Genomic DNA, 15,028 nt, shown 5'->3' with positions numbered 1-15,028 from the left:
TTTCATTGACTATTTTAATATACATTGATAGTTTGGTGACTGAACTTTACAAAATACAAAACTAACAGCAAAATGTTCCTATCTCCAAAAGGCAAGGCTCATGTTCTTCCTCTTCCCTTTGAACTTAAATGGTGAGACCTCAGTTTCTTTTTTTACGCTTCGGTTACAGTATGGCATTCCCATTAGAGCCACAAGTGTCTGAGCTTATTTTATCTGTTTTAACTGTTGTTTTGATGCAGACATCCATTCCCCTGCCCTTACCAAGATCAAACTTCATCCATAATTTCCATTTGGCCAATCAAGGAATGCATACATCACCTGCAAAAATCAACAGTTCCCGCATGAGATTTCATGCAATTGGAATTATTAGATGACATATACATTATCAACTGATCTGATCAAGCACGCAAATAAAGATTGAAAGAAAAAGAAGATTTATCATATCCATTATTGCTCTCATTCTTTCTAACAACCATACAAATAATCATATCCATATTGGGTAAGATTGAAAACACATATATGCAGTAACCAACACATATAAGCAAACATCTCATAACCAAGATCACACAGAAACATTAAATACATTTAAGTGTTTGTTCATTAGTTCCAGTATAAAACATAAACAAGGTATATATTACCAATTTGGAACAGCGATGGAAGATGATGAGGATGAAAACTTCAGTAGTATTCATATATGCATAGATATGACCATTGAGTTAAATTAATTAATTGCCAACTTCATCGATACTAGAAACCTACTGCAGCTTTTATTGGAGGCCCTGGTGCTATTATAAATTACGACTACAACTTTTATTGGAGGCAAAGTTAATGAAATCATTCTTGCAGTACATAAGGGCTGTTTTGTTCTCTTCGATCTAGAGCTCGCTACACTGCAAAGACAACTGATATATATGTTTCGAGGCTCGTTGAAGACATGATGAGCAAGAAGATGTATCTGGAGAAAGGGTTATTAGCATATTTATGTAGTGACTACTGACTACAATTAAATGCAACCCACACCATCTGACCCTTATACACGTAGCATTCATATATAGCAAGACAGTATAATACCAAGTATCAAATTGAAACTTCAGTTATCCTATCAGAACTAGAAATTGTTATAAGCATAAGGCCATTAGTTTTTGCTATCTAGAGAATGGGATCAGAGGTTCAGTAAATTAAAGTGTTTCCAGAAATGAGAGCTCTATCAATAAGAAATTGGCAACATAACAAACTTCCTAAGCAACAATACAACCAAAGAATTATTCAAGGAGGACTCTGAATAGTAATTAGTATATAGCAATAAGTTGAAAATATATAGCAATTCTAACTCAATGACATACCGCAATTCTAACATCCAAATCAATGAACAACAAAAAGAGAGAAGCACAAACGTGTTTATAAGGGAAAAAAAAACCATCATGAAATTGATCAAAATTCTTAGCAGATCAAGCTACCCAGACACCAAATCCTTAATCAATCCGTAAAATAATCACAACCCATACACAAATTACAATAGATAATCAATCCATAGTCTTTAATAAAACAAATTACGGTGGATAGAGAAAGAAGAGAGAGAGAGCAATGATCAACGCAGAGAGAGAACATGAGAAAGGAGAGAAATTGAACCTGAACAAGAGCAATCGAAGGAGACTAAAGCTTGAAAAAAATGAGTGAGAGACGAGGCTGAAGCAAAGAACGATGGAGAAGAGATTTGGCATTGTATAAGACCTGTTTCGAGAGTCCGATGAATTTCGGCGTCTCTGTGTAAGAAGGTGTGGAGGTGGTTGGTGAAAGCATATCAATCGCAGTTGGAGAATTAAGATGGAAGAAAAGATGATTGTTGGTGAAAGCATATCAATCGCAAATGGAGACCTTTTGAAATATAAAAAGATTAATCCTCTTTTGCCTGATTGTAAGGAAAACGTTTGTGAGTTGGGTTTGTAGTTGATGGATATAATAAAAGAAGGGTACAATTAGGGCTGTCAATGGGTCGTGTCGGGTTGGGTTCGTGTCGGGTCAAGGTATTTGTCGTGTCACAAGATACAAACCCAAACCCAACCCATTTAATAATCGTGTCAAAAATTTAAACTCAAACCCAACCTATTTATTAAACGGGTTACCCATTTCCAACCCGCTTAACCCATTTAATAAATAGGTTATGTCGTGTTTGATAAAATGGCCCATTTAAGGGTTAACAATGCAACCCATTTAACTAAAAAAATGCATAAATTGATTAAATTCACTAAAAACTCCACAAGACGAAGAATATGAATAATTATATATTATTCATAAATAATTAAATTCAATAATTATAAACTAAAATATTTCAAATTGTCTAATCATATGATCAAATACTCCTAACGTCTAAAATTTCAGGATGAAGTATAGCATAATCGGGTTATACGGGTTCACTTCGTGTTGGCGGGTTGACCCATGGCTGACCCGCTTTTTAATCGTGCGGGTTCAACCCGCTTTATTTCGTGCGGGTTTCGAGTCGTGTTATCGAGTCGTATCAGAATTGACAGCCCTAGGTACAATTGGAAAAATATACGATAATTTTTTTGTGTCAGGTGTAGTTAGATATTTACTGGGTTCAAATAGCAACACTCTATTCCCAAACTTTATACAACTTCTCAATAGCAAAATTGAAAATACGGGAGTATCATGTCTATAAAATTGAAAACCAAATGAAATTGGCGATGGAAACTAATTACATAAATGAAATGTCAATAGCACAAGGACAGAATTACAACGAAATAACTCAAAAATTATGGAACTACAAATTTACTATTTGAATCTAATGCCATGATATATGTTACTATTAAATACCGAAAATTTTTGGTTGGTAATTGGTAGCTCAACTTTGAAACCGAAAGCATTGTTTTTGAAGTCGGTAAAGCCTATAACCAATTCGAACCAATCGAGTGACAACCATAATATTTAATCATATCTACCAAATTCGATATTTCAGTATTTCTTTGTAATATAAATTAGAATGAACAATACTATATAAGTTGTCGAAAACTTTGTATTCATCTGCTTATTTGATTATATAGCTCTAGTATGTATATCTATGACATTATGTTTTAGTCATTGTTAGGTCCATAATTACCTAATAACTATGCCCCTCACTTTGAGCATTTGTTTGATCCTTTTATGTTATATATGTGTGTGTGTGTGTGTGTGTATTATGTTTTCATTATCATGCTAAAAAAAGATAGAGAAGCTTGGAAAGACCCTAAAAAGTCAACTTTAGCACCTTTTCATAATCCGCACTATGCCAATAATAGCTTCAGACGATAGATGATATCTGTCGTCTGATATGCAAATTATCTGTAGTGTATCCAGCTGTCATCTTTTATGGCATCAGACGACATATATCCTCCGTCGTCTGTCCTCACTCAGACTACAAAAGTTTCGCAAGGATCTGTCGTCTGAACAACCCAACTTTGAAGGATTTGGAACTTTCTGTAGTTACTAATCACATACAACGACACATTAATGTTGTTGAAATGAGGTACAAACTACAGTTTTAATAAAACCTCTGTCGTCTGAAAACAAATAAGAAAACATCTATATGTTGTCTGAAGTTACCAAAATAAAGACTTATTTGACAATCTATTATCTGAATGCATTTTTAACGACATTTAATTGTTGTTGGCAAATCACTTATAATTGGGTAAATTATGCTTATATGTCGTCTAAATAGTTGTAAGACTTTATTTTATGTCTTCTGTCTTGTATTCCAACCACAGTTTTAAGTTTTTATGTTGTCTGATAGAAAATAAAACTATATGTAATCATATAGTTATGTAGTTTGATTGAGTTCAGAAACTCACTCTTCTGTTGTTTGAAGCACATTTGAAATATAGATAACTTGTTACTTCTGTTGTTTGATATAACAAGAAACAACATATTTTGGTACGATTTAGTTGTTCATTTTCATGTTGAGACAACATATGTTGTAATCTTGTGTTGGTTGTTAACCATATGGACATCATTCATTTTGGAACAATTAATACAATAGGCTTGCTATATCATCAAAGTCAAAAGGCTTGAAGCCAATTCAGAACATAATTTAAGAAAACACCAAGCAAAACTAGACTACTTCTAACCCAAAAATAAATAATCATAAAGTAATATTACTCCAAAGCAATCTAGCTACCATATATATATATATATATATATATATATATATATATGGAATTGACATGGCGATCTGCAAGCTCTCCTCTCCCAGTAAAATCGAACGAAAGAGTCAAAGCAATCTGCATCACACATCAAAAGGGAGACATAAGTAGTGAACTGAAATGTGAAGGCATGAACAACTTAGCTTTGGGAATTTATTAAAGTTCATTTGTACAGCCATGAACTTGAACTTTTGAAGACTCATAGTAAACATGTTAAGGTAGAACATACTGAATTTTCATGGAATTCGGATTTAGGAAAGCAAGGAAAAAGATGAACACAATCTAACTGAACTGCAAGAGTCAAATACAAAAAAAAAAAAAAAAAATCTCAACAGCATAGTCAGCTTAGAAAATTCACCAAAAATTCATTGCAAGTCCAATTGACATGAAATCAGTTTTGAAACAACCATTTGAAATGCGTAATTCAATATACATAAAAATCAGAAGTTAAATGTTTCAAATAAGAGTTCAAATCTCAACACAAAATCAAAGGATACATTCAAAATGCTGGAACTTTCCCAAATGCAGACCAAATTTGGAAGAATCACCGAAAATTCACTTTGCTTCTGAATAAGATGAAACTTTCCAGATCCTTTGTTAACTAACAGAACAGACATATGTCACAACAGTTCCTCTTCTCCTTTCTCGGTTTCTCACAGCCACAATTCTCTCTCTTTCCCTCTCCCTTGTTTCTTAAAAATTTCTTCTCCTTCTCCCCCTGTCTTCTGTTCTTTCTAAATTCCCCTCCTCTTCTTTACTCTCTCCCCTATCTCCTCCTCTTCTTTACTCTCTCCCCTATCTCCTCCTCGTTTCCCTGTCCCCTTTTCTTCTTCTTTGTTAACAAAACAAAACAAAATCAAAATGTCCCAAATTCGAGTAAACATCAACTTTTGAAATAATTTCAAAGCTCAAGTTGAGAGTCCAACTTCCAGGGAAGAAAAAGAACCTGGATTGCAATTAACCAAAACAACAGCTACGGTTCCACTACATGCCAACCATTAATAGAGCAAAATATGCTTTCAAGGAAAAAATGAAATAGAACAACCTTAACCAACCAATTGCTGAAAACTGATCTACAAAGATCTATACCCAAACTCAAGTACTCAACATATTCAGACCAGTATAAAGAAAAAATAATAATAATAAAGGAAAAGTTTATCAAACTCGAGTAAGATAAACAAGAAATAACTACAGCTATCTCATTCTTGAAAACTAAACCGTAAACAAAAACAACGAGTGAAAAGAAACAATTACCAATCCAAAAGTACAATATGGAATTCTAGTTTCAGTTAAGATTAAAGAAAAATAACAACTATTGCTTTGATACTCACTCTCTTACCTTTGTGAAGAGATCCTTCGGCAATTGGTAGAGTAGGTGGCCATCAAAAGACCAAATGTTAAAACTCAGCTTCTCATGTGATAGAAGCACAAAATGTGACGTTTTTAATATATATTTTTCCTCATTTGGCTAAGTTATTCTCTTAAAATTAATAATTATAATATTGTTTATGTTTTTAGCTACTTCATGGTCGAAAATGGTGAAAAGAGGTAAAAAAGAGCATAAATGAGTGTAAATGAAGGATGAGTTATTTTAGAAACTTTCCTCTTTCATTTTAGGAAATATTTCCTTCTTTTTTTTTTGGGAACTTTCTTGTTTTAAACTTTCCAACTTCTGATTTTCTTGTTTTAAAAAGAGTCCATCCCATTAAAAACTCTTGAGTGATGAATCAAGAAAAATTGAAGGATTAATCAGGAAGAATTTGAGGAGATAAATGATAGGAGCATTTTAATGCGATGTATTAATAGTTATTTCCTCATATTTTACTTAGTTATTTCCTTTATTTAATCATTTTTAATTTAGTTTTTATTTTCTAGGTACATTGGAATAAATGGAGAAGAAATGAGCTGAAATGAAGAAATGGAGTTTTCCTAGTCCGACTAGGAATCCTAGTCAACGCAGGAATCCTGATGAGGCTAGGAAACCTGAAGGCATTAGGAGACAATATGATGACGTGGGAGATATTTTGGGAGATTAAATCTGATTTTTGCATGGAAAATTAAGGAGATTATATGGAGAATATCAAGGGAGAATTTTAAGGAAGAAAAGATTCAAAACAAGTCCAGATTCGTTCCTCAATTCCCTCAAGATATGTTGGCTGAAATTAGAGAATAAAATCTGTATTTTGTCATGAAAATCAAGAGAAAATCAAGGGGAGGACATTAAGGATAAAGCCATGGAGAGATTTAAGGGAGAAAAGGTCCAAAATGAGTCCGGATACATTTTCTAGGTTCATGCCTAGATATTTGGCCGAAAATGGTGAATAAAATCAAATTAAATCTTGGGAAAATCAGCAATAATATATTTGGAAAGATTATGGATTTATTTTGGAGCTTTTTGATTGGTTGAGTGACATGGCAGAGCTGACGTGGCATTAATTCATTGGTTGGAGCTGTGTGGTGCAACCAGAAAATCCCTTAGAAATTAAATTCATGAAGCCTTGCCTTCCCCTATATAAACCACCACAACACAACACTTCTTCATTCAGAAAATTCTCTCCATAACGTCAAGCTTTCTCTCCATCCTCTAGTTTCAAGTCTCTGCGTCTTCAAGCAAAGAGAAGAAGAGAAGAAGAAGCCATGAAGCCTCCTAGCCGCCATCATCCACCTTGTGTCGTGAAGCTTTGAAGCCTTACTTTCAAGATCCAAGACCAACGTCTCAAGCTTTCCACCATTCATCCTTCATGGTGTAATTCTATCTTATTCCTTGTAACCTTTTTGGTTTTCTTTGTTTTGATTTTGTATGAACTTGATTTCTAGTTGACATAAATGTTAAGGGCAAAGTTTAAACCCTATTTTTATGTTTTGAAATAAAGTTGTGATTTTTATATGTTGATTTAAATGTTGTTTATGTGAGATTGCTTGATTGATTTTGGATTATAGAAAACTTTTTCATGTTTATGTTCTTTGGTGGCCAACTTAGGATATATGCATGTAATTGGAGCTAATTTAAGTAGTAAAGGCTTTGGACAAAAGTCGAAATCAATTAAGGAGGATTGCAAATAGGTGAACTTATTCATAACTAGGTTGTGCACTTTGGTTGACATCCTTTCTTTGTTCTTAATGCATTGAATGTGTTCTTGATCAGCTAGCTTTCTAGACTATGATTGCATGTTCAATAGGATTGATTTAGGTGCTTTCACTTAGATTAATTATTCAAGGAAAGTAAAAAATGGGAAATCGTTTGCTTTCTAACGTTTCACATGGTCAACTTCTTTCTCATGACATAGAAAATCAACTATAGGAATTGTGATTGGATTTCATTCATATGATTGTGGTTTTGATCTTTGTTCCTTGCGTTCCACCCTTGTATATATGTTTTTAACTTTCTTTTATTTTATTTATTTTAATTTTCAATTTATTAATCCTAAACCCCCTTCTTTATGTTTGCTTGTATATATTTCTATTCTTTGTTTTATTTTTTGTAAATAATACTTTATACTTATTTTAATTCTTTAGTTGTTTTTGCAATGACAGGTGTACCCTCAATCCCCGGAATAGAACGATCCCTACTTACTTATACTACTAATGATATTTTTAGGGTTAAATTGCGCGCTTACTTTTAGCGTATCAATAAAATGGATTGTTTTTAATCAATATTTATTCCTAATTATCTTATTTCTTATTGATTATAAACTCTAATTAAATTCTAATTTTTCTTGATTGTAGGAGTTTATTGTGTGCACAATTCTTGGAAGAAATTAGTGCAATTCAAAGGAGAGGAATAAGGGATGTATCTAGTCACTATTCAAGGCATATACAATGAGCCATTAAGGAGAAAAGAGATCAGAAAAATATATCAAGACTTTGTCATGAGAAAATCAAGCAAATTTGGAGGAGAAATCACCTCAAGATGTTTGGCCATGCAATCATCACAAGAGATGAGAATTCCACTATAAATAGCAGTCATTCTCTACTCCAAAATCATCACTTCTTCATGCAAAATTCAGTTCATCATTAGCTTAGCTCTCTTCTCTCCAATACCCTCTCCAAATATTCAGAAAAAGCCTCTTGTCGTGAAGAGCTTTAGGACTTTTCCAAGGTTGTTCGTGTTCTTGAAGGCCAAGCCTTGTGTTCTCCAAGCTTCCTTGAAGATCAAAAAGTGTAATTCATGACCCTTATTTCTATTTTCATACTCTTTAGTATTGAATTTCAGATTTTGATTATGAACTTTATCATTGGAATTGGATTTTTGTTGAGAATGAGTTTATGTTAGTAATTTTCAGATTTGTTTTTTTATGTTCTTGATTTGTTTATGATATCTATAATCTGATTTTGTGCCATCCTTTATATCTTTAAGCATATGATTTTGGTTGAATAATAATGTTAATCTGCAGGTTAATAAAGCCAAATTTGTGTTTTGATTCACCTAATCGTTTTGGGGCATAAATTGAAGTGGTAAAGGCTATGTACAATGGTCGAGATTATATGCTACATGTTTGTGCGTTTGTAACTTCTTATGGATGCATACATGTTTGGATTCAGAATTCTAACTGCACTTAATGATTCATATTTAATGTTGACGGATGCTCTTCAGTATTAACATGATGTTTTATATGAAATATTTTAAGTTATGGACTTTTCCTAACTTAGGAGATTAAAGAAGAATTAAAGTGGTACTCGATCTCTTCAGACTTGTATTTCGAATTTATTTCTGATATTTAGTGTTGGCACGATTTTAGGTTGTTTAGGTTGAAATAATTCATTGCATGTTGATATGGTTTGGAAATTCTGATTTGAGTGTGAAGAAGTCGATCACATGTATATATTTATCTTTTTGTTTTATTTTGTAGGAACTTAGAAACCAAAAGTTGAATCCCCCCTTTTGATGGTTGTTTCTTGTGTAAATTTGTAGATAAATACTTGTTTTATTAATTACTAATTTAAATTGACCTTTTTGTTTAGGTGTACCCTACAATCCCCGGACTGAACGATCCTTGCTTATCCCTATACTAACAACTACATTTTGCAGGGTTAAATTGTGAGGCTATTTTTGCCGCATCAATTTTTGGCGCCGTTGCCGGGGATTGTTAAAATCTCTAACTCTTAAAGTGTCATTAGTGTTGTTGTTTATATAGAATTCATGCTAAATTTTTGCACTACATTTTTGGAATGGTGACAAATTGCGATTTCTGCTAGGCCAAGCTATAATTGTGACTTAGTTTAAGTTTTATGAGTGTTACCAAATTAAGCATGTCTTTTATAATTGTTGTGCAATTTGTAGAAGGTTTTTTTTTAAGCTTGTTGTAAATTGTATGTGTTTCACTTAGATTAATTTACTTAGGTTGTTTTGAATTTCGTTAAATACTTAATTGTTGTAAGTGTGTAAAAAAAAAAAAAAAAATTAACTCAAAAAAATGAAAAAATTTGTTGTGACACATGGTTAAGGTATAAACATGACCTTGTCGAGGGTAGCTGTTCTATAGTCCCATTGCACAACGAGGTCCTCTGTTCCAGTACCTAAGTATGTAATTCTAAATGTAAAAGTAACTTAGAAGGTTTAGGTTGTGTCTTTCCTTTAGCCCCAGCACATGTGAACAAGGAGAAGAGTCCAGGCTGAAGAACTATAAATATTAAGCGCTGCATGGGAGGCAACCCATTTCAACCGAAGCTGTGGAGGAGCCATCAACGAGAGTTTGACATTTCTATCCCTTAACTTGTTTAGGTTGAATTGTACTTGTTTCTTTTATTTTCATTTTTGCTCCTTTGTTTTCGTATTTATTTTCATAAATTCCATTCCTACATGCTTAATTGTTCCATTGCATGCTTATGATTGATTACGTTGAGGACAATGCAATATTTAAGTGTGGGGGAAGGGATTTATACTTTTTTCTTGAGTCATATATATTGAAAATACAAAAAATCAAAATGTTAAAAATTTAAAAAAAAAATTTGTTGCTTTTATTTATTGAGTCAAAATGATTTTTGGGTGAAAAACTTTCTTCATCGTAGGCGCATCTGATGGAATGTGATGTCTAAGGTCTAGTTTGGATCCGAGAAGTGTTGACAAAGGGTCTCGTCCCCTGTCAATCAAGTGAGCTGAGCTTCGCCAAAATCAGTCCCCTTTTCACCTGGTCATGTTCCAAAGGAGTTACCGAAAGGAGAAAGGAAATAACCCTAGTCCAAAACCTTTTTGGCGTCAGTCTTAGTCTTTTGTTTTAACTTTGAGTCTTAGGATGCCCTTAACTGTCTAGGATGATTCAATATCTCTGAAATTATGGCTAAAAGAGGATTGCAATATTGAGATGATTTTAAATGATATTCTTTGGTTAATTGAGATATATGAAAAGCATGTGCATGTGTAGTGGATATGGATTTCATAACCTTGGTACAGTTTATGAGCATGTTAGAATGAGTTTTGATTCATAAAAGCCCATGTGAGATATTTGAGCCATATCCCTTTTTCTTGGAGTGATAAATGAAATATATTCTTATTTTCTTGGTGATGTTTGGATGATCTCATTATTCTTCATTTGATTGATTGCTTGCCATAGATTAAGTTTGATAGACTAGAGAATGCTAAAATTCACTCTTGTGCTTGTTGAGACTTTTATCAATACATGTCCCTGATTCTGGAAAGGATAAAGGCACTCTAGGAATTATCACCACCATAGCCAAATTAACCTGTGTCCATATTTGTGCCCGTCGTGGGACTCCCTTAGATAAACCGCTTTGAGCCTACATTAAGCCTTTTCCTTCATCACCCTTAAAATCCCTAACCCTTAACCTTAGTATAGTTACAATCCTACCCTTTATTCTAAGAACTTAGTGGAGCTATCTTTTGAGACTTACTACATGGATTTGGTGGCAAAGATTAAGATTGAGAAGAGGTGAAAGTTCAAGTGTGGGGGTAGACTTGTCCATAAGAAAAAAATGTATGTGAAAGCCGTGAAAAAGAAAATGAAAAAGAAAAAAATGTGTACGGCTAGAAAAGAAAAAGAAAAATATGTCTTTGGATTTTAGTTCCCCATACTTGGTCAGTTTGGAGTTTGCTTTGAATTGAAGGCCCACTATTGAAAGATTTGGTCTTTGTCCAGTTCACGAGGGTTCAAAGGAAGTTTAGGCCCAACATGAAAACACTAGGCCCTTTTATTTTGCCTCTATGGGTGTGACGTTTGCTTTGGTGGATTTCTAGAAGTCTCTCTACATCAACATGAGCTCTACTAGGTTTTTAGGATACTTTGACATTCCTTAACCTTTGTTTCTTAAAACCTTGAACCTTAGCCCCATTTCAACCCTTTAAAGACCTTTTTGATCCTTAAGATGGGACAGCCTTTGATCTATGGAGATGAGTTATAAGAGTTGAATCTATGGCTTGGGTCCATTTGTGCAAGTAGTTGATATATTTCATGGGATCTTTTGGAAAAAAATATTATATTCACAAAGTGTTTTTCGTTTCTTATATATGTGAGCTATTTGATTGCCTCAAAATATTTTCTCTCACATATAATTGAGTGATTATAAGCTTTTAAGCATTGTCCTGTTCTGAGAGAAGAAAGAGTGGATATACCTTGTGAGGATATGAATCATACTTGTCCGAAACATGTTGAGCTCCACCCATCACCATTGTTACAACCAAGTCCTACTTATTTATATGTGGATTATATGCTTCAATTAACTCTTGAATATCTAAATATTGATTCTTGATTAAGTGCTAATTTTGATGCCATAAGAGTAAGGATTTATGAGACAAATGTTAAGGGCAACTTAGTCTCTGTGTGTCACTTGTGTAGAATCTAGTAGTGAATTGTTTGTTTTGGTTGAGTGTTTTGTTTTGATTTTGCTAAGGGACTAGCAAAAGCTAAGTGTGGGCGACAAGTCCCAGGAGTAGAAGTAGCAACATATCTAAGAATGATAACCAAGATTAGACGACTTTAAAAAAGCTAAAATATAGAATCAACATGGATAATCTCTCTTACCTCCCGGTTGGGTTCCACTCGAGAGCCGTTGCTATATGTTTAGATATAGCAACTGTCCGAAGCTCATCCACATTGAAAAATTCCAAATTCCATTGGAACCATTCAACCTTGCAAGTATTAAAAGAGATAGTTTGTCCCCTTGCTTCTGAGAATCGTGAGCAATGAAACACAGCCTGTGCTGGCAGCATCCCACATGGAGTAGAAACTAATATCTTCATTACTCTGAATAATAGCAAACCTATGGCCCTTGAGTTCCCAAGCAAAAGCAGTGACCTTGTCCTTATTATACAGGAGCTCCAAAATTTTATTATCGATGCCTCAATCTTTAATTTGGAAAAGCTCAACGAAATTGTTTGTATTGCTGTCAGCTTTCATAGCAAGATACTCCCCATTGCTTTGCCAGTACATCTTGCACTTACTAACACTAGAAAGCTTCTTCTCAATCAACGGCTCTTTACAGGGTATTTGAACAAGTTTCACCTATTTGTCATAAATGTGAAGCATTAGTTCATCCAAGCAACATTGAAATAGGAAAAGAAACAAGGCTGAAGAAAGAAATCAAATCTAATCTAGGAAATCAGCCAGTGAGGTAAAAAAAAATTAATACTGACCAAAGCAGGTATGGCACCACCAGCATCAATCGATTCTGATACAAAGAGAGCAAGAATCGCATCAGTTGGTGACCAACTGAAGTCCATGACATTCCCTACCGTCAATACAGCTGTAAATGTATTTATCTCATAAATAGAGATAATATTCTTGCTGATCAGGGCAAAAATACTTGTCATCTCTTCCACCGGATCTGAGATACTTCAAGGATCTGTTTACATAGAAGGAATTGGAGTAAAATATAGACTTGCCTTCATATTATCAACAGTTTTCTCTGCTAACTTCTGGGCAAAATGAAATGCATATACATTGTCATATGCTACGTCAAATACTTCTTTAATAGAAGGATCAAGCTGAAATGAGGAAATGATTAGTTTCACCAAATTACAAATATACAATTATATTGGTCGTATTATATAGGCAATCTTGAAAGCAATGACAGCTAAAAGGAAAGAACACTTATAGTTGAAGGGAACCAATCAGCTGGATTTGCGGCTACTAGCGCTTGCTCTCTTCTCTGCATTTGCCAACTCCCCATTAAGCTTTCCAAATACGTAGTGTGGTTGACATTCCACGGCCTAGAACTTAATAACACATTGCATTAATATTTCCATTACAGTCAGGCTCTCTGCAACTAAAAATGACATGTAAAAAGTAAAACACTAACTCTTCTATTCCACAACTGCTCAAATCTCTTAAATATCAACTTGGCAATTACAGATAATACTAAATTTCAACTCAAATAAAATCAAACTATGAACCCCATAAATCTTTTTTTCTTCTTTCTCTTTTTATCTAAACAACATCCATTCAACTTTGTAAAACATAAAATGCCCAGATCCTTCAAAAGGCAAACTTTCTGCAAAATCTACCAAACAAATACCACAATTCATTGCACGAAATCAAATTCAGCAGCAACAGAGCGCACTTTCTATCTTTCTATACAGAGAACTTTAAACATATCGTTCTCATTGATTAACAACTAATAAGAACTAAGAACTAAATTAAGTAACAATCAAGTTGAACAATCAATAGGGAACTGCCTAATATCAAAAACTACATTTGATAAAATCAGTAAGTGATGAAACATGTCTTATCGAATAGCGAGGTGAGTGAAAATGCAGCACCAAGTCAAAACTTGCAACTAAAGACGTCAATAAAGATCAGTTATTAATCATCCATTCATCCCTGTCATGTTATTTACAAGCTCATATCAGTAGGCTCAGTAGCTAATTGCTTAATTCCAAAGAGAACTAATTACAAGGCGTTGAATATGAGATATAGCAACACATTCAATTTTTGAATAACACTATTTGAGAGAAAGGGTCTTACGAGGAGAGACAAGGACACAGAATCACAGATGAGATATGTCGAACTAACAACTCAGATGAAGAAGTCTATATATATTTTGATACCTTTAAAATTTGCCACCACCAATTGCATATCAAACAAACAAACAATAATAAACAAATTAACACCCTTATCACCGTAAGCATGAACAATGAAGCAAAAAGCAAACCCATATTCTCAATTTCCACAACGGAAGATCAAACAAACCAAATCCAAAAACCCAATGTCACCAAAAAGCAAAACAACTAAAAACCCCCAATTTCCATCCAAAGACTGCAACTTCAAACAAAATCCACAATAATCGAACCCATAAGAACTCAAATAGAGACAATACTCAGCTCCAAATGCAATTAAAAACAAAGAACCTATCATATCAGAGAACCCATCAAGACTTGATGAAATTAAAAACAAAGAAGAACTTACAAGGCAAGAGAGAGAAAAAGATAAGTTGGAGATGGTTCTCAAGACTTGCAGAGTGCGACCGACCGAGCAATAACCCGAACTTGTATACTCAAGAGGTTCTTGGAGATGGTTCCTGCGTTACATGAAAGCTCTGTCAGTCATGCGTTTGTCAAAAAACATAAAGAATCAAAGTGTTGGCAGAAGCCAACATAACAAGTTGAAAGGCTTGGAAGATTAAAGAAATAAATTTGGCGTTGGCTTTCTAGTCTTAATCAAACCTTATCAAGGTGAACAAGACAACTTACCGAGACGGGTTTCAGAAAACTTGTATACCCGAAGCTAATTTGCCGAAATCGCTTACCCAAACTTCTATACCCAAAACTTCCATACCCAAACTTGCTTTGCCAGAATCGCAGGAGGATGAGAGTGTGTGTGAGCTTGAGAGGGTGAAAGGGATTGAGGGTGGATTGAGGTTCATGAGAGTGTGAGAGCGTGCGA

At 34.0% G+C, this 15,028-nt stretch overlaps 1 protein-coding gene across 1 annotated transcript; it reads right to left on the bottom strand.

Moving 5' to 3' along the window:
* Positions 1 to 12,308: 12,308 nt before the first annotated feature.
* Positions 12,309 to 12,907, bottom strand: LOC112180583 (eukaryotic translation initiation factor 3 subunit B). Its single transcript, XM_024319133.2, has 2 exons — positions 12,781 to 12,907; positions 12,309 to 12,649 (listed from the first exon to the last, which is right to left on the bottom strand). Exons 1-2 carry the CDS (start codon positions 12,865 to 12,867, stop codon positions 12,488 to 12,490), a joined length of 249 nt encoding a protein of 82 aa, XP_024174901.1. The 5' UTR covers positions 12,868 to 12,907; the 3' UTR covers positions 12,309 to 12,487.
* Positions 12,908 to 15,028: the final 2,121 nt, after the last annotated feature.

This window comes from Rosa chinensis, chromosome 7, assembly GCF_002994745.2.
Source record: "Rosa chinensis cultivar Old Blush chromosome 7, RchiOBHm-V2, whole genome shotgun sequence".
NCBI lineage: Eukaryota > Viridiplantae > Streptophyta > Magnoliopsida > Rosales > Rosaceae > Rosa > Rosa chinensis.
Note: the sequence above shows the minus strand (reverse complement) of the source record. Positions and strands in the feature narration are given on the sequence as shown.